At 43.0% G+C, this 21,021-nt stretch overlaps 1 protein-coding gene and 1 long non-coding RNA gene across 6 annotated transcripts; both read left to right on the top strand.

The window, feature by feature from the left end:
- The first annotated feature begins 460 nt into the window (after nucleotides 1-460).
- On the top strand, nucleotides 461-2,328 carry LOC125561263. The gene is made up of 2 exons (XR_007307293.1): nucleotides 461-811; nucleotides 1,338-2,328. It is a non-coding gene; the product is annotated as an uncharacterized LOC125561263 (long non-coding RNA).
- Nucleotides 2,329-4,654: 2,326 nt separating this feature from the next.
- On the top strand, nucleotides 4,655-20,584 carry LOC5508980 (histamine H2 receptor). Of its 5 annotated transcripts, none has more exons than XM_048725519.1 (6): nucleotides 4,655-4,902; nucleotides 15,244-15,713; nucleotides 18,025-18,229; nucleotides 18,340-18,538; nucleotides 19,076-19,383; nucleotides 19,937-20,584. In XM_048725519.1, exons 2-6 carry the CDS (start codon nucleotides 15,711-15,713, stop codon nucleotides 20,239-20,241), a joined length of 1,020 nt encoding a protein of 339 aa, XP_048581476.1. In that variant the 5' UTR covers nucleotides 4,655-4,902; nucleotides 15,244-15,710; the 3' UTR covers nucleotides 20,242-20,584. The 5 variants fall into 5 exon arrangements, with proteins under 5 accessions (XP_048581476.1, XP_048581477.1, XP_048581479.1 ...); XM_048725520.1 differs by having other exon boundaries at nucleotides 4,655-4,907; XM_048725522.1 differs by having other exon boundaries at nucleotides 4,656-4,902; nucleotides 15,244-15,307.
- Nucleotides 20,585-21,021: the final 437 nt, after the last annotated feature.

Raw genomic sequence — 21,021 nt, 5'->3', positions numbered from 1 at the left:
TTTAAAAATTGGAAAGTCACCATATTGAACCAACGAGAGTGATGGAAAACGCAATAAATGTCACACATCTAAGAACTCCCGCGCTTCAAATCATGCCATGATATCACAGGAAACAAGCTTTGAAATGACGTTATTCATGTGTTTTAAAGTCAAATTCCGCATACCCGGTAGGATCTTAATAGCAGAGCTCCCGCGCGGCGCGAAGCGCTGCTTGAGCGGAGCCCCATACCCAAGAAAAAGTGGTATATAAAAAAAATATGGTAACAAAATTTAGTAGCCCATCGACTCGATTTTTCGTGACGTGATGTCCGTCCTTCCGTCCCTTAAAAGCATCGTATGACAACTAAACTTGGCAGGTGTCACGTATGTGTCAAGGGAGGTGCAAAACTGTGGTCACGTGATTTGTGACGTCATCGATGACGTCACTAAAAGCAAAAAAAACATTTATATCTCTTGAAAGAAACATTGTTTAGCAACCAAACTTGGCAGGTGTCATGTTTGTGTTAAACACGAAGGCGCGGTATAAAAGGCCGCTTCCCAAGGAAGCATCGGCTTATTTGTCAATCAACCGCCGTGGAGTGAGGATCAAATTCAAGATGGCGGTAAAAGTCAAGTACAAAATGCAGAGGGGAGAGGTTTCAAAGCGCCCCCTGATGTATAAAAATGCCAATTCTACCTTCTAGTCCGATAAAATGTGTAAAAAAGGAAACTCAGTAGAAGTAAAGCTACGAAACCATCGTGATTTACGCAAAAAAAAAAAAAACAAGCAAACGCATGACCAGAAAACAACGATTTCAAACCTCGAAAAAAGGTAAGTTCTTTATGCCTAAAATGTACTTTCCATATCTTTGAAACTCAGAAAACAGGATTTAAATTAGTCATCATAAGCTAATAGGTACTTAAAGTAGCGGGGAAACTCTGTTTTGCTAGAAAATGCATTTTGATTTTGTCCACATAACTGCCGATAGAAGTAATGCAGGCCTTCTATAGAAAATATGTTGTTTGTAGATCAAATCTTGCTTTCCTCTTGTTTGTTTTTATTTTTACATCGCCTCGAGCTCGGACAAGATTGTTTTGTGGTATGTGAAGTTTTAATTCTATTTACAAGATACTATTAGATGGAATGTATAAATGTAGTAAATGGTAGTTTTTTATTATTGGGATCTTTCTATCAATACACATAAATCATCAGAGAAAGCAGTCCATCATTTGTATTCTAGTAATGTAGTTAACATTAACAAACAGTTTAGTAAATCTTTCTGAATTAATTGGTGGCCAAACTTGAATGTTGAATCTATTTTTTATAATTTCTAATTAATTATATGATTTCATCCTAGATATACCCAAGAAGCAAGTCATGGTGACATTTGAACAATCAACAAGATAATGGCTTATGGCCAACTCACTTAAATGACTCCAACTCACTTAGATGGATATCAGGCATTTCTTTAGTAGCCCTTCAGTTGTTTGGTGTACATATATGTGTAAGAATATAAGCTTAGACATTGTACAAAGGGTTTTCTGCTGTTTCTGTGAGCCAGTTATGCACTATAAAAACAAATATCCAAACATGTTTTCTTTTATTGTATACCACTCCCTTGTTTTGTACAAACAAATAGTAAGTGTTGCATTTTATTGGGACATAACTAAGCCCTACTTTTAACCCTGCATCTGATAAATTAGCACGAGGGCACAAAGGTCTAATGACCAAGTGCTTTCCTAGAAATCAGGTTGACTGCACTATACTCCCTATTCAAACAGGTGTACCTAGGACTCTGTTGAGTATATTTTTAAATGACAGACAGGGTGAGGGTAAGTTGACAAATTTCCTTAGCCTTTCTTTATTTTCTGGATTAAGAAGTCTGATACTAACAGCAGGATGGCACCAGAGAAAGGACCCAAGGTAATGACCACCATAGATAAAGTAATATCAGAGTTTATCTTGCACATTCCCTGGATGCCGTTGAAATATCTTATGAAACTGGGGTCAGTTGCCGAAGTCTGATCATAGTAAACATGTATTGATCAACTATTAAATTTTGTAAAAAGATAATAAAGATAAATCTTGACAAATTGACTTTCTGTCAAAGTAGAAGTCAACTGGGGTTCAACATCCCCTGACCTGCCCACTACACCAAATTTTCTTCCTGCTCAGGTAAATGACAAAACACTTTGTGGATTTTTGGTTAATTCTTGAACAGATGTACAACAGCAGATAGGCACACAAAAAAGTAGAAATAATGGTTTCACTAGTATAACTTTTACTGAAGTGTCCTCTTACACTACAGCTGTAAAGTGACTTATAAATAATAAAATATATATGATGTATCTTGACTTTATACCTGATGTTTGCTGCTTATGTTTAGTTCTAATGTCCTACTTTGTTGTGTGCTATTTCAGTACAGAACTTACAAAAACACAGATGATTTTCTGCACTGTCTTTTCTTCCTGTCTTCCTTTCCTCTTTTCCCCATTTAAGGTGCTTCTTTCCAGAGTACAATGCTCTTCATTATTTCACCGAATGTCTAATTGAAATACGAATGCTACGGGCCAAGAAAAGTGCGACGAAATGAGGCAAAATCGATAAACGAAACATGTTTTCTAAACACCCTAAGAATGGCAAAAATTAGCTCTGCTTGCATCCCGTTGCACGCATAATCCCTTAGGATAGACTGCTAAGCCATGAGTATAGTCATTGCGGGCCCAAGCTCACCAAATGCTTTCCCGAAGGGTCGGGAAGGTAAGCATACCAAAGTGGCGTCAAAGGGAAAGGCGGGAGATTTGAAATCGCGCGTATATGTACGAATTCTAAGACAAATATGCATTTCTCGCTGCCAAGAAAAGCTTGAAGTACAAATCAAACATCTTTTCTTTCATTTGGGAAATAATTTATTCGTTTAATATCAAATCATTAGATTTGGGGGCATTCTTTCTTGACTAGGCTTGTAACGGTTATCGCTGCCATATTGGAATTTCTCTCCATTTGGAAAATGGGGGCGGGGCTTAGGCCCTTTTATACCGCGCCTTCGTGTTTAAGGGGGGTGCAAAAATATGGTCACGTGATTTGTGACGTCATTGATGACGTCACTTCAAGCAAAACTATTCCGATGTCATATCTATATTCATATCTTCTAAACGAAACATATGACAACCAAACTTGGTATGTGTCATGTATGTGTCAGGGGGGTGCGCCAATATAGTCAATGACGTCACTAGAAGCAAAAATATGCTTACGTCATCAAATTAAAAATAAAAATTTATATTTCACGAAGTAAACATCGTATTGCAACCAAACTCGGTAGGTGTCATGTAGGTGTCAAGGGGGATGCAACAATATGGTCAAGTGTTGTGTTACGTCATCGATGACGTCCTTTAAAGCAAAAAACGTGATTAAAAGCAAAAGCATTCATATATCTTGAAAGAAACATTGTTTCACAACCAAACTTGGCAGGTGTCATTTTGTGTCAAGGGGGGTGCAAAAATATGGTCATGTGATTTCTGACGTCTTCGATAAGGTTACTAAAAGCAAAACTATTCCGATTTTATTGAGAACAAAAATATTCATATCTCATGAACGAGGCATCAATCTTAGTATGTGTCATAAAGGTGTCAAGGGGTGCACCAATATAGTCACGTGACGTCATCGATGACGTTACTAGAAGCAAAAATTTGCTGACGTCATCGTATAACAACCAAACTCGGTAGGTGTCATGTATATTTCAAGTGGGGATGCAATGAGATGGTCACGTTACGTCATCAATGACGTCACTAAAAGTAAAACTACCCTGACGCCGAGCAAATACTGAATATCGCGACCCACACGCCTACTTCCATTACTCCTTCCAAGTTTATTCTTACATCAAGTATTCTCGTCTTTTTTTGGTTACTCTAAGTATTGTCATCATGGTCATGGTCAATGCTTCTTTGACTTCTTTCACAAAATTACAGAAACGTACTTATTGAATTGCCTTATCTTGCCAACTGGCATTATTCCCACCTATAATCTCTTCCAATTAATGATGTTTTTCTCTACCTCGGGTCCGCCATTTCTTTGACATTATACACTTTATTCTCTGATTTTAAATAGTCATCACAAATCGAGAGGCTCGTTTCGCATAGCGCCTGTCTCCTCGTTTATCGTAATTCCTAGGGATAATCTGAACTAAGATCTAATACCATTACTATGTAACATCTTGGTGAAAATCTAACAATTATTACATCTTCATCGAGGTTTGTTACATCTTTATCTAGGGCCTCGGTTGCTGTGAAGTTTAATACATCTTCATCTGGGGCCTCGGTTGTTGTGATGTTTTAAGAGAGAAGTTTGAGCTACTGTTTGACTTTTTGAGGTGCTGACTTGCACTGGGTTTAGGGACAGCTTGAGTTTCCGTGGATTTTGTTTTGAATTGAATTTTGAATGTGCCTGAAGGTTTTAAGGGTGTTTTCTAGGGGCACTTGTCAAAGCACTTGCCAAATTAAAAAAAAAAACCTTTGGAATAGGCGAGCCGATAAAAAAAAACACCACCGACTTAAAAATATGACATGTAATATAAAAGCGATTAGGCGAAATTTAACGAAATCGAAACCAGTACTGAATCACATTGTTATGACAGACAAAGACAGCAAATGTTGTCAGGTGACGTGTCAATCTGCGTTTTTTTGTCCAAGACGTTGGTGAATCTATGATACCCGTCTAATGACTTTTGCAGAGTCATAAAAGCCAACAGATAATTTGGCGGCAAAAAGCGTGCCGTGACTCGTACTTGTTGTTTCCCCACCAGCAAGGATGTAAATTGGATAATTGGTCTATTACCAAAAGATAAAAGACGCGTAAACACAGATCTTACATCAGAATCCAAGCACTCTTATCTTGAGTCAGTACACGAAGGCGTTTCTTTCCAGGTAAGGTAAATACTTTATTCCTTCTATGGTTTGTTGTTATCATTTTATTCTGTTGATTCAGCTATTTTCACACGGACATTTTATTCACCTCCCTCAAGTTTTGAAAACATCCACGAAAGTTGCTTGCCTTTTCAACAAGCCCTGCCGATTGATTCGATTGATACACAATTTTTATTACGACTGAGCAAAATTTAAACCTTAGCAATCATGCACTATTTTTACGAACGACATTGAAAGTTATTATTAAGATGGCATTTTTATGGTGGTCACCTCATATTTGTATATAAGCCCGTTTCGTGGTTGCCCATACATTATGGTGTTTTTTCTATACATCAAAAATATATCTCGCTTTACACTTTTGTACCAAGCACTTTTCTATGAACACCTCTAATCACGCATTTTTTATATATTTTTTTCGTTTTGCTTAATTGCCCTTAGGTTTTTTAGCCCCATGCATTTATGTCACAACGTTAGACCCGTCTAAATGTTGTTATAGAAACGAGGACTGGATTTGCATTAAATGACTTTTTTAAAGCTACAGATATAAAGATAATGCTGATGATCGATTGCTTTAAGAATAAAAAAAAATATTTTGATATTCTATCACTGAAGTCGTGCGTTGTGTTGATGATTGTAAAGAACGCTCTTATAAATGCTTTAGCATATGACGAATAATGCTGTTTACGATGAAGCCATTACCGCCTTTTTCTAATTAATTTTGTTTAAAAAAAGTTGATTGTTAAAATTGCCGGTCTTTCTATATCCCCGGGCGACAATCTATGAATTGATAAAGCACTCTTTTGTAATAAACTCGGGATGTCACTTATTGGCCGTGCTATACCTGCATATTTTGCGGTGTTCAAATCCGCTTCTTCGAAAAGTAGGATGCCCGTTTGCTGTTTTTTTAGTATTTGAATAAACGGTCAGATCCCTGCCTTTACTAGTTGCAACCTTCCTTGACTTTTATGTTACAAGAATATGTGCCGCTGGCAAAGGTAAAATTCGCGCGCTCACTTAGGTGATCATTCTATTCAAGGAAATTTGCGCACTCACAAGTTGCCTAGCGTCTTGTCTTGCTGATATGCTCCACTGCTTTGCCTACTCCTCGCCTTTACCATACCCATAGCGTATCTCCTACTTCATGAAGTTTTTATATACAGTACACCATGTGTTAATATTAGCATGATGTATACCCACAGTAGAGTATGCTGTGGGGTCAGACTCTTGCTCATATATTCATGCAGGTGCTGGTATGACTCTGGAGGATTACTTTTTGTGCCCATGCATGTGTTAAATGATCAAGGGAATAATGATCGCATTCCTGGGCTCCTTTTTGGCTGATTATCTGATTTTCTTCTTGAGTCAAACTCTTTAAAAGATAAATATATATCTTTTATTCGCAAGTTGTGTGCAAGTGATTGTGCAATTTTAATTAAAAGTCGTTGAGATACGTTAATGTCTGGAATGATTTCACTTAACTAAACTGTCAAGCAGCTCTCTTTTATATTTCGTCAACGATTATAATAGGTCTCTCCCCTTTCCCTTTGAAGTAAAACAAGATGGTAGATACCTGTCTCTTTTGTAAAGAATAAAAAAAATAATGAGTGTCAAAATTGTGTCCGGTCCGTCTAATCAACCAACCTTTATGGCAAAATACAAGATCTGCTAGAACAATGAGCTTCCAGTGACGTCAGGTCACGTGATAATAAGACACCTGGCTCGAGTCTCTACGTGAAGCGTGCAAATAGTGGGATGAGCAATGGCTCGTCTATTAGCAGGAAATTACTTAAAAGATGTCGTCAATCATTTGACGGAGGCACGTCCATGATATTTATAAGCACAAGTTTGATTTTGATGAGTGAGAAAAAGGCGATAAATCACTACTTGTATTTCTCTTCTTCTAAGTGGGGCAAAATGAATAAGAAACCCTTATCATAAAGACGCCACCTATATATCACTCGGCAGTTCATTGACGCATGTGTTTAAAGTGGTGAGCATAATTAACATATTGGAATTTTACCCTCTGATAATTCAGTTGATTGCTTGATATCAATTTCATTTCCTTTAAGTTAAAGTGACATTGATTTTTGTTCGCTAAAAGCATAAAGAAATGACAATGTTTCAGTGCAATATATATCCCATAAATTGGATCGTATTCGCGGTGCTTCTAAACAAAGTATAGAGAGTGAGTTGGTAGCCTGCGTTGCGCTGCTAAGGGGGAGTGGGAAGGGGCCTGATTTTCTCTCTCGCACACGGACCCCTTTCCCCTCCTCCTTGGCGCCGCTACGTATGCTACCTTGGTGAACGATAAAGTTGCAATGATCACAAGGGGATTCCAATCCTCCGTATCCGGTACTGTCGCCGCGTATTCCCCCCACGCGTCGTAACGACGTCATCTAAAAGATCGCATCGTCGCACAGCCAAATTGAATAGTTTTTGACGGCTAATACATTCGACAGTATTCATGAAAGACATCATTTTGTACCAGTAGACCATTTTAAGACATGGCAATGCTGTTTGCACTGTTGACACGGTACCCAAACCATTTATTTATCATGGAATATCGTACGATTTATACATATGGTTTTACATTTGGCAGAAATATATTGAGATCCATGGTTCCTTGCCATCGTGAAACTGCCATTCAAGTTATTCTAAAGTAAAAAAAAACTCCAAAAAAATATTAAGGGAGCTCTCAAAGCTAATTTCGGTAAGTGGGGTGCTCGAGTAATCTTATATCGATTGGGGTTCCGGTCTATACCATCATTTGGTGAAAGTAGAACTCTTATAAACCAAAAGCATATCCGTAGTTTTTCCCCTGTCTTTTTCAGTGTCCCTAGGGGTACATAGGATCTAGAGTCCCTAGGGGTTCATAGGATCTAGAGTCCCTCCCTAGGGGTACATAGGATCTAGAGTCCCTATGGGCTCATAGGATCTAGAGTCCCTAGGGGTTCATAGGATCTAGAGCCCCTAGGGCTACATAGGATCTAGGGTCCCTAGGGGTACATAGGATCTAGAGTCCCTAGGGGTACATAGGATCTAGGGTCCCTAGGGGTTCATAGGATCTAGAGCCCCTAGGGGTACATAGGATCTAGAGTCCCTAGGGGTACATAGGATCTAGAGTCCCTAGGGGTACATAGGATCTAGAGTCCCTAGGGGCTCATAGGATCTAGAGTCCCTAGGGGTACATAGGATCTAGAGTCCCTAGGGGTACATAGGATCTAGAGTCCCTAGGGGTACATAGGATCTAGAGTCCCTAGGGGTACATAGGATCTAGAGTCCCTAGGGGTACATAGGATCTAGAGTCCCTAGGGGCTCATAGGATCTAGAGTCCCTAGGGGTACATAGGATCAAGAGTCCCTAGGGGTACATAGGATCTAGAGTCCCTAGGGGTACATAGGATCTAGAGTCCCTAGGGGTACATAGGATCTAGAGTCCCTAGGGGTACATAGGATCTAGAGTCCCTAGGGGTACATAGGATCTAGAGTCCCTAGGGGTACATAGGATCTAGAGCCCCTAGGGGTACATAGGATCTAGAGTCCCTAGGGGTACATAGGATCTAGAGTCCCTAGGGGCTCATAGGATCTAGAGTCCCTAGGGGTACATAGGATCTAGAGTCCCTAGGGGTACATAGGATCTAGAGTCCCTAGGGGTACATAGGATCTAGAGTCCCTAGGGGTACATAGGATCTAGGGTCCCTAGGGGTGCATAGGATCTAGAGTCCCTAGGGGTACATATTATCTAGAGTCCCTAGGGGTACATAGGATCTAGAGCCCCTAGGGGTACATAGGATCTAGAGTCCCTAGGGGCTCGTAGGATCTAGAGTCCCTAGGGGCTCATAGGATCTAGAGTCCCTAGGGGCTCATAGGATCTAGAGTCCCTATGGGTACAAAGGATCTAGAGTCCCTAGGGGTACATAGGATCTAGAGTCCCTAGGGGCTCATAGGATCTAGAGCCCCTAGGGCTACATAGGATCTAGGGTCCCTAGGGGTACATAGGATCTAGAGTCCCTAGGGGCTCATAGGATCTAGAGTCCCTAGGGGTACATAGGATCTAGAGTCCCTAGGGGTACATAGGATCTAGAGTCCCTAGGGGTACATAGGATCTAGAGCCCCTAGGGGTACATAGGATCTAGAGTCCCTAGGGGCTCGTAGGATCTAGAGTCCCTAGGGGCTCATAGGATCTAGAGTCCCTAGGGGCTCATAGGATCTAGAGTCCCTAGGGGTACAAAGGATCTAGAGTCCCTAGGGGTACATAGGATCTAGAGTCCCTAGGGGCTCATAGGATCTAGAGCCCCTAGGGCTACATAGGATCTAGGGTCCCTAGGGGTACATAGGATCTAGAGTCCCTAGGGGCTCATAGGATCTAGAGTCCCTAGGGGTACATAGGATCTAGAGTCCCTAGGGGTACATAGGATCTAGAGTCCCTAGGGGCTCATAGGATCTAGAGTCCCTAGGGGTACATAGGATCTAGAGTCCCTAGGGGTACATAGGATCTAGAGTCCCTAGGGGTACATAGAATCTAGAGTCCCTAGGGGCTCATAGGATCTAGAGACCCTAGGGGCTCATAGGATCTAGAGTCCCTAGGGGCTCATAGGATCTAGAGTCCCTAGGGGCTCATAGGATCTAGAGTCCCTAGGGGTACATAGGATCTAGAGTCCCTAGGGGTACATAGGATCTAGAGTTCCTAGGGGTACATAGGATGCAATGCGCCAATATTCTCCTAAGGGGAAAAACAACTGCAGCAACACAGCTGACTCGAAATCATGTATTACAACATCTTATACGGTAAGTTAAACAAAAAAGAAGCATTTTTTAAAAATAACTAAGTTAACAAGAGCCACATCCAACATGGAAGGGTCTCTTAGTAAACCAGTTTCTAGATCTCATAGAACAAGAATAAGGGCTTACATTATACGATGTTTTTTTACCAGTTTTGGTCATAGTTCACGGACGAGTCATCCGATGATCTTGCAAGCGTAATTGCTTCCCCTTTCCAACACATGCAGATGACTACGCAAGCGTAGAGGCAAAATGTTTTGATGAAGTGACATATTTAGGAGAGTCCGAGTGCTTAGGAGTTTGCGTTAAGGTTGACTTGAGTAGAGATAGCTGGATATATCAACTTCCGTGTCTACCTGAAGTCTAGACAACAAAAATAGGATTCGCATATCGATGAAAGTAACTCAGAAATATGAGTACCGAAATATTGGTCACTCAAGCATTGTGATTGAGTTTTAGTAATACCAAAGGTATTACTTTTGTACTTGTCAGTGGCTACTTTAATCAACAACATAACAGAACGGGGAAAAGTAAAATTTCAAATACACTTATCCCTCAGCATTGTGCCGAGTCATCATCTCTATTTGATATTAGCTTTTCTGTTTTTTCTTAAGTGTCTTTTCTTGTGTGTTCTATGTATAAAGAACACGTGTCTTAAAAAAAATTTATTCAAACGATTTCAATTTACTCTTGAGCATTTTTAAATGCTAAAAAATGTTAAAACATATCATATGTGTTTTGATGGGAGGTAAGCATTTAACGTATCATATGTGTATTGATGGGAGGTGAAGTATTGGGTCTGAGTGCGTCTTAGCAGTGTTCTTTTCTTGTAAATGGGTTGATCTTTCAGATGTGAGATGTGCCTAACACTCAGGCGCCACTGAGGCCACGATAAGACAGTTCTAAAGGTCCCATTAGCCAAAGTCTAGACTAAGAAACTCTACAGAGTCCTCCTTGTTTGTTATTACTAGGAATCTGGTGACAATTTTCGCTTGATTTCATTTCATGCAAGTATTGATAGTGTCGCAAAGGGGAAGGGGATGTACTTGCCATTCCGAGAGGGGTGGGGTACTTGCCATGAGGAGGGGGGTGGGGTACTTGCCATGAGGAGGGGGTGGGGTACTTGCCATGAGGAGGGGGATGGGGTAATTGTCATGAGGAGGGGGTTGGGGTACTTGCCATGAGGAGGCGGGTGAGGTACTTGCCATGAGGAGGGGGGTGGGGTACTTGCCATCAGGAGGGGTTGGGGTACTTGTCATTAGGAGGGGGATGGGGTACTTGCCATCAGGAGGGGGATGGGGTACTTGCCATCAGGAGGGGGGTGGGGTACTTGCCATGAGGAGGGGGGTGGGGTACTTGCCATGAGGAGGGGGTGGGGTACTTGTCATGAGGAGGGGGATGGGGTACTTGTCATGAGGAGGGGATGGGGTACTTGCCATCAGGAGGGGGGTGGGGTACTTGCCATCAGGAGGGGGGTGGGGTACTTGTCATGAGGAGGGGGATGGGGTACTTGCCATCAGGAGGTGGGTGGGGTACTTGCCATGAGGAGGGGGGTGTGGTACTTGTCATGAGGAGGGGATGGGGTACTTGCCATCAGGAGGGGGGTGGGGTACTTGCCATGAGGAGGGGATGGGGTACTTGCCATGAGGAGGGGGATGGGGTACTTGCCATGAGGAGGGGGTGGGGTACTTGCCATCAGGAGGGGGTTGGGGTACTTGTCATGAGGAGGGGGGTGGGGTACTTGCCATGAGGAGGGGGATGGGGTACTTGTCATGAGGAGGGGGATGGGGTACTTGTCATGAAGAGAGGGGTGTGGTACTTGCCATGACAAGGGGGTGGGGTACTTGCCATGAGGAGGGGGGTGGGGTACTTGCCATGAGGAGGGGGGTTGGGTACTTGTCACGAGGAGGGGGTGGGGTACTTGCCATCAGGAGGGGGTGGGGTACTTGCCATCAGGAGGGGGTTGGGGTACCTGCCATGAGGAGGGGGGTGGGGTACTTGCCATGAGGAAAGCGTTGGGTACTTGCCATCAGGAGGGGGTGGGGTACTTGCCATGAGGAGGGGGTTGGGGTACTTGCCATGAGGAGGGGGATGGGGTACTTGTCATGAGGAGGGGATGGAGTACTTGCCATCAGGAGGGGTATGGGGTACTTGTCATGAGGAGGGGGTTGGGGTACTTGCCATGAGAAGGGGGGTGGGGTACTTGCCATCAGGAGGGGGGTGGGGTACTTGCCATCAGGAGGGGGATGGGTTACTTGTCATGAGGAGGGGGTGGGGTACTTGCCATGAGGAGGGGGTGGGGTACTTGTCATCAGGAGGGGGATGGGGTACTTGCCATCAGGAGGGGGATGGGGTACTTGCCATGAGGAGGGGGGTGGGGTACTTGCCATGAGGAGGGGGTGGGGTACTTGCCATCAGGAGGGGGGTAGGGTACTTGTCATGAGGAGGGGATGGGGTACTTGCCATGAGGAGGGGGATGGGGTACTTGCCATCAGGAGGGGTTTGGGGTACTTGTCATCAGGAGGGGGATGGGGTACTTGTCATCAGGAGGGGGATGGGGTACTTGCCATCAGGAGGGGGGTGGGGTACTTGTCATGAGGAGGGGGTGGGGTACTTGCCATCAGGAGGGGGTGGGGTACTTGCCATCAGGAGGGGGGTGGGGTACTTGTCATCAGGAGGGGGATGGGGTACTTGCCATGAGGAGGGGGGTGGGGTACTTGCCATGAGGAGGGGGTGGGGTACTTGCCATCAGGAGGTGGGTGGGGTACTTGCCATGAGGAGGGGGGTGGGGTACTTGCCATGAGGAGGGGATGGGGTACTTGCCATCAGGAGGGGGGTGGGGTACTTGCCATGAGGAGGGGATGGGGTACTTGCCATGAGGAGGGGGATGGGGTACTTGCCATGAGGAGGGGGTGGGGTACTTGCCATCAGGAGGGGGTTGGGGTACTTGTCATGAGGAGGGGGGTGGGGTACTTGCCATGAGGAGGGGGATGGGGTACTTGTCATGAGGAGGGGGATGGGGTACTTGTCATGAAGAGAGGGGTGTGGTACTTGCCATGACAAGGGGGTGGGGTACTTGCCATGAGGAGGGGGGTGGGGTACTTGCCATGAGGAGGGGGGTTGGGTACTTGTCACGAGGAGGGGGTGGGGTACTTGCCATCAGGAGGGGGTGGGGTACTTGCCATCAGGAGGGGGTTGGGGTACCTGCCATGAGGAGGGGGGTGGGGTACTTGCCATGAGGAAAGCGTTGGGTACTTGCCATCAGGAGGGGGTGGGGTACTTGCCATGAGGAGGGGGTTGGGGTACTTGCCATGAGGAGGGGGATGGGGTACTTGTCATGAGGAGGGGATGGAGTACTTGCCATCAGGAGGGGTATGGGGTACTTGTCATGAGGAGGGGGTTGGGGTACTTGCCATGAGAAGGGGGGTGGGGTACTTGCCATCAGGAGGGGGGTGGGGTACTTGCCATCAGGAGGGGGATGGGTTACTTGTCATGAGGAGGGGGTGGGGTACTTGCCATGAGGAGGGGGTGGGGTACTTGTCATCAGGAGGGGGATGGGGTACTTGCCATCAGGAGGGGGATGGGGTACTTGTCATGAGGAGGGGGTGGGGTACTTGCCATGAGGAGGGGGTGGGGTACTTGCCATCAGGAGGGGGGTGGGGTACTTGTCATCAGGAAGGGGATGGGGTACTTCATGAGGAGGGGGGTGGGGTACTTGCCATGAGGAGGGGGTGGGGTACTTGCCATCAGGAGGGGGGTAGGGTACTTGTCATGAGGAGGGGATGGGGTACTTGCCATGAGGAGGGGGATGGGGTACTTGCCATCAGGAGGGGTTTGGGGTACTTGTCATCAGGAGGGGGATGGGGTACTTGTCATCAGGAGGGGGATGGGGTACTTGCCATCAGGAGGGGGGTGGGGTACTTGTCATGAGGAGGGGGTGGGGTACTTGCCATCAGGAGGGGGTGGGGTACTTGCCATCAGGAGGGGGGTGGGGTACTTGTCATCAGGAGGGGGATGGGGTACTTGCCATGAGGAGGGGGGTGGGGTACTTGCCATGAGGAGGGGGTGGGGTACTTGCCATCAAGAGGGGGGTGGGGTACTTGTCATGAGGAGGGGATGGGGTACTTGCCATGAGGAGGGGGATGGGGTACTTGCCATCAGGAGGGGGTTGGGGTACTTGCCATCAGGAGGGGGATGGGGTACTTGCCATCAGGAGGGGGATGGGGTACTTGCCATGAGGAGGGGGGTGGGGTACTTGCCATGAGGAGGGGGTGGGGTACTTGTCATCAGGAGGGGGATGGGGTACTTGCCATCAGGAGGGGGATGGGGTACTTGCCATCAGGAGAGGGGTGGGGTACTTGTCATCAGGAGGGGGATGGGGTACTTGCCATGAGGAGGGGGGTGGGGTACTTGCCATGAGGAGGGGGGTGTGGTACTTGCCATCAGGAGGGGGGTGGGGTACTTGTCATGAGGAGGGGATGGGGTACTTGCCATGAGGAGGGGGATGGGGTACTTGCCATCAGGAGGGGGTTGGGGTACTTGCCATCAGGAGGGGGATGGGGTACTTGCCATCAGGAGGGGGTTGGGGTACTTGTCATGAGGAGGGGGTGGGGTACTTGCCATGAGGAGGGGGGTGTGGTACTTGTCATCAGGAGGGGGGTGTGGTACTTGCATTACGAGGGGATGAGGGTATTTTTTATTTCTTTGATAATAGTCAGCAAACAAGGCGCGGATTTCCTACGATTCGCCCCGTAACACATGTTTTTGCGTGCACAAAATAATTGCCTTTCTGTTTTTACGATTAAAAAATATTCTCGTTTTGTATTCAAGCTTTTGCGCTTGTTTTATTTTATATCAATTGCGGTTCTTATATATCATCAGTAATATTGAAGAAAATTAGTTACATAAAAAAAACTGTTTTTTCATAATGCAATAATTTTTAGATGCTATGCTATGCATGCTATCGACTCGTGGACTTCTTTGGAAAGGATTCCCCTTAGAAGCTGTCTGTTTTCGGCCATTCTTTGTCATCTCTGATATATTCTGAGTATTTAATGGGTACTGTTTTAACAGAGCTTATTTGGTCATTGCTGAACGATGTGTCTCAATGTCGTAGAGCCTGTGTTTCAAATGTCTTGTCTAATACATTACGACCGTTGGGTTGTTGCTATGGAAAAAACTGATTTACATAACTTGTCAAGGCTTTGTTGCATGTTTTTCGCGATTTTTATTTGCGGAATTTGCTTTTATGCTTGTTTTCTGACTGTTATATAAGAAACAGACCATAGAAGAAAATTTAGACGATTTTTGGCGCAAATAGGGAAACCAAAAAAGAACCAGGTTAATAGTTTATGTTGTCAGTATTATATTAAAAATCGTATTCTCTTGTAGTTTTTTAAGTGCTTTTTGTAATGTAAATACAGTATTAACCACTTCCAGCTCTGCTCAATAAATGAGCGGCTAACTAATTTGGCAAACATCCCCAAATGACCATAGTGATTACATCCGTAGCCTTTTTCACAAATGTTTTCTCACCATTTCTTGCATTTTTTGTGATCAGAATAAATTGAAACAATACTGCAGCCCACCTGGCTTGACGCGACGTGCCGAAACATCGCCGTAAGGTAAAATCTTATGTCGTTACCACAACTCAAATGCATTAATGTAACCGTATGTTTTATTCAATATTATATAGTGGCCAATATTATATTTTTTTGAAGATTATTGAATAAAATCAGCACGAAACATTTCCCTCCACATTAATTTTTACTGGCTTTAGAAGTGGTTTATTGAAAAAAAGCGTGGAGATCTGATTATCTTGTTTTGCTAGTATCGAAAATGCAGTGTCGATCTTCCCTCAGATGTACACTTTTACTCGTAATAAAGTAATGACCCTCTTCAGCTCATCCTGAAGATAGCTCCATTTACACATTGGTTTCACATTATCTCTAATTTAGTCACAACATATTGTTCGCCTAAAACGATTCACTCCAGAACTGCACGAAGCGAAACAACCACACGGCCCTCATGGTATTCACCAAATAACAATAGAAAGCATACATTTATTGCTAGAAAACAGTATTGGAGCTATTTTATTCGCATTTTGCAACTTAGGAACTAAAGGTCTTTGGATCATATTGCAAGGCGTTGTAAGTAAGAATTGAATCTAAGATAACAACGATTGATATTCCGCAAACTTGGATAATTGGAGCTCCCCGCTACGTTAGCTCTGATAACTCAAATTTTCACTAGCTCGGACTAGTTTTTGTTACCCTAAAGAGTTATTTTTGGCGGAAAATGTCAAAATGAACATTTTATACTTAAAGCTTTCTTATTCCTTCGTTTCATAGACGCGATAGAGAAAATTGATATGCGATTATCGTTTCATATATATTTTTTTAATAATAAGAAAAAGTAAAAATGCCCTGAGTAGCGAAGTTAGGTCAACAGAGATATCATTATGGTATATGGATATCGTTATGGTTTAAAATTCGATTTTATTGTTATCCAAGAAACCGGTAAGGATATAGTCATTACAAAACAGTTCAACGAGGGTGGTAAACATCGTGCGAGTAAATTCGCGCATCCAGCAAACCCAAATTTTGTCATTTTTCCTGCGTTTGTAACATTGTTCCTAATTGCTTGGGAAGCATTGTTTTTTTAGACTATCCGGCTTCTTAAGCAGTATTACTTGTTTAATTATAATCAGATTAAAAATTGTTTGGTCTTTTAAAAGGATTAAGACAGATTGCTTGAATGAGACAATAGTTTTCTGTAATTTGTCACAAGGTTCTCTGCCAATTCACAGCCCCCATGTTCTACATTTTGGTAGCTAAAACATTTTTTCTTATTTATATTTATAGTAAAATAAGAGCGATAAAAAATCCAGACTAGAGGAGGCGTCTACCGCTCGCGTTTGACACATTACAGAGAGGCTCGTGTGGCCCTTCGAGCCGGATGCTTGTGTGTATGCACGAAAGCGTAAAAACAATCTGATGATATAAATCCTCTTCTTAACACTTCCCGTCGAAATTCGTCACATGTAACAAAAATAGAGGGGAATATATAAACAAAGCTCAAATGCGTTTGATCAGATATACCATGCGCTGCAACTGCATTGTGTGATATTTGTGGAACGATTCCTTTCTTTTGAAACAAAACGCCTTGTTGATACTCCCATTGCGAACAACTCGACAAAAATAAGGTAATTTGCCTGATTTACAAACAGTTATTGTCGAATAAGTTTTATGACAAAAACTAGGATGAGTTATTTAGGAAAACGATAGAATTAAGCTTGGATATAAAACTAAAAAGTACCGATGCTTAGTACAGTGCCTTTTGACAAAAATATGATTTAAAATATTATGATGATTTCAAGAAACGTTGCTCTTATGGTCTTCCAAATTCACTCAAACCAAAATGTAATTGCTTTCCGCCCTTCAACGACCAAAGCTCAAAGCAACCACTATTGTATACTATATTGATAACAAAATTTAGTATTTAGCCCGAGAAATACAGGTGTCATTTAACAACGATACATCGTGGCCTTTGAAACATGTAGGTTGGGGCACGCTTACTTGTACAACATAAAGACTGAGTGAAATATCACACGCGGAATCTCAGGCTGAAGGCTCCGTGTTAATTATTTATTTATTCATTAATTTATTTATTTATTTATTTATTTATTTATTTATTTATTTATTTATTTATTTATTTATTTATTTATTTATTTATTTATTTATTTATTTATTTATTTATTTATTTATTTATTTATTTATTTATTTATTTATTTATTTATTTATTTATTTATTTATTTATTTATTTATTTATTTAGTAGACAACTCGGTGTAGACCTATCGTTTGTAGACTCTAGCCAATTCTAATGCTAGTCGTGCAATCGAATTTAATCGAGTCATGGTATGAAATTGTGCATGATTATGTTTTCATTGTGTTCAACTTTCTTAATATTTAAAGCACGTTTCGCGACATCAAAATTTCGCAAATTTGAGAAGGCAATATTCTGTATCCATCTAAACCTAACCTAACATACCCACCTACGCGCTTGTCAAGCTAAGCGTTCTAGAACAGTCGTCATCAAGCTCATTGGGTTGTAATTCATGGACGCGCCTGTCAAGCTAAGCGTTCTAGAACAGTCGTTATCAAGCTCGTTGGGTTGTAAGTCATGGACGCGCCTGTCAAGCTAAGCGTTCTAGAACAGTCGTTATCAAGCTCATTGGGTTGTGAGTCATGGACGCGCCTGTCAAGCTAAGCGTTCTAGAACAGTCATTATCAAGCTCATTGGGTTGTAAGTCATGAAAACTGCTTGTAACTTATTTCTCAGGTAGCGATGAACAACAGCAATGCGACCGAGCCGTCCCGCGACGTGGCCGTGTTTGAGTTGTGGTACTGGGTATTACGGGCCATTATCACTCTACTGACGATTGTTGGGAATGCTGTGGTGATCCTGTTAATTCTGTGCTGCCCTCGCTTGCGTATCACACCAAACGTGTTTATATGTACGCTCGCTATCGCCGACATACTCGTGGGTAAATACCTATTAATGATAGTGTTGATATTTACAATATTAATAATTATGAATCATCATTATTCATAGAATCATTACCATCAGAAATACATTCATTTCACTTGGTTCCAGGTATTGTCATCACGCCTTCAGAGTTCGCTTGCGCATTTGTTTACCCCGGAGCCTGCGAAGGGCCGAAGCAACATCTCACGTATGACATTCTCATTCACCTCTCCGTGACGAACTTGTGTGCACTCACCTTCGACCGATACACAGCGATAGTCAACCCCCTTCGGTATCAGTCCCACCTTATACGCAAGGGGCACAGCAGGTAATGCCTTAGCCAACCCCCTTCGGTATCAGTCTCACCTTATACGCAAGGGGCACAGCAGGTTATGCCTTAGCCAACCCCCTTCGGTATCAGTCTCACCTTATACGCAAGGGGCACAGCAGGTTATGCCTTAGCCAACCCCCTTCGGTATCAGTCTCACCTTATACGCAAGGGGCACGGCAGGTAATGCGATAGTCAACCCCCTTCGGTATCAGTCTCACCTTATACGCAAGGGGCACGGCAGGTAATATACATGGATAGTCAACCCCCTTCGGTATCAGTCTCACCTTATACGCAAGGGGCACGGGAGGTAATATACAGCGATAGTCAACCCCCTTCGGTATCAGTCTCAACCTACCGTACCAATCACACCATGTACGCAAGTGACACGGTAGGCGATAGTTAACCCCCTATTGTTTGCACTCTCTTCATCTAAATATCTGTCCTTATTAATTAGACGTTAATTAGTTATTGACTTGGCAATATGCCTCATATACGTATTGTATTTGTCTGATACAATTATTTCTTGTTCTCTAGACGTGTAGCTGTTATACTTTTCATAGCGTGGATCTCAGCTGCCATCTTCCCAGTCCTCGGCTTTCTCTTCCGCCACAGGGTATCCGTCGCAAGTATCTTCCGTATCTTGGATATGGCGTTTCTGCTCGTACTTCCCCCAATCCTACTCCTCTTGTCCTATTTGCGCATGGTGTACATCGCGCGTAGACATGAGCGTAAGATCAAGCTACAGGAATTCCAGCTCAGCTTTAACTACAGCAACGAGAACTTATCCAAAGCCAGAGACAACAAGGTGGAGAGTCGTGAGCGAGCGACTGTTAAAATGATCGGTAAGTGATTGACACAGACTGTTAGAATGATCGGTAGGTAATTGGCAAAGACTGTTAGATTGATTGGTAAGTGATTGATAAAGACTGTTAGAATGATCGGTAGCCTAGGTGATTGACAAAGACTGTTACTATGATCTGTAAGTGATTGACAAAGACTGTTAGATTGATCGGTAGATGATTGGCAAAGACTGTTAGATTGATCGGTAAGTGATTGACAAAGACTGTTAGAATGATCGGTAGCCTAGGTGATTGGCAAAGACTGTTAGATTGATCGGTAGGTGATTGACAAAGACTGTTAGATTAATCGGTATGTGAGTGACAAAGACGGTTAAAATGATCGGTAAGGCAATACATACAACGGACAGTATGTACACATAGGCCAATATAAGGCAATACATAGGACAGATAGTATCCGTGGGGACTGTGTTTGATATGGATTTTCCTAGTGGCAAAATTGAAGTTTTAGTCTGCAAAGAAAACCCATAGTCTAAATCGCCCCAGCCTCTTTTGAACCGAAATAATCCACAGCAATCACTGTCTGTGTATGTTGTAGGTGCGGTTATCGTTGTGTTCTTGGTGTGTTACGGGCTGGCGGTATTTCGCTCCTTGTATGGGTATATCATGCGGAGGAGCATACCCATGGAAGTGCAGTACCTCTCACGTCTGCTGCTACTCGCCAACTCGGCCTTCAACTTCGTAGTCTACGCGTTTCTGAAAAAAGACTTCAAAGATGCACTAAGGCGCATGTGCAGACGAGCGTCACGTGACGTCAGGAAATCGTACCGAGCGCTGAAATACCGCCAGAAGCGCAAGAAGAACAAAAAAAGTGTAACAACGCAAACAGAGGACCCCGTGTAGCTTGATTGATCACATTTAGGAGAAAATAGGCTAATTAACTGGAATACATATCAAATATGAGTTTTGAGGTGATATTTATACAAAAAAGGCAGACAGGTTAATTAACTAACAACAAATATGTTATTCCAGGTGAAACACTTCACGTGAATAAAAGCAAAAACTAGTCGCACCCAGGCCTTGAATAACAGGCCGGCCGATTTAGTGATGTATATCCCCTCCCCCTAAGTAGCCTATTCTTTTTGAAAGGTTAGAATATGCGACTAAACACTTTTCCGACTAGACTGATAACGTAATGTGATTTTTGTATATAATAGGATTCAATAAAATGATTCTTTTTATTTTATTTGTTGAACAATATACTCGTTGGAATCATCATTAAAAGTTCCAGTGAATATATATATATTTTTTCCTAGTGGATCAGCAAATTGAGAAAAGACATTAAGGGTGGTCTCTTATTAGAATCCCTTTTTTTTGTAAAGCAAATATTTAAATAGTAACAGAATGAAGTTTTCATTCCTGTAATTTGGCCGGTTTCGTCTATCCCCAGTTAAATGGTCACTAGACATAATATAATGGTGGTAAAATGGTCTCTAGACACAATGGTGGTAAAATGGTCTCTAGACATAATGGTGGTAAAATGGTCTCTAGACATAATGGTGGTAAAATGGTCTCTATGCATAATGGTGGTAAAATGGTCTTTTCACACAATGGTGGTAAAATGGTCTCTAGACATAATGGTGGTAAAATGGTCTCTAGACATAATGGTGGTAAAAAGGTATC

Source organism: Nematostella vectensis, chromosome 3 (genome assembly GCF_932526225.1).
Source record: "Nematostella vectensis chromosome 3, jaNemVect1.1, whole genome shotgun sequence".
Lineage (NCBI taxonomy): Eukaryota > Metazoa > Cnidaria > Anthozoa > Actiniaria > Edwardsiidae > Nematostella > Nematostella vectensis.
The sequence above is the reverse complement of the archived record's forward strand: the minus strand, read 5'-3'. Positions and strand labels throughout refer to the sequence as shown.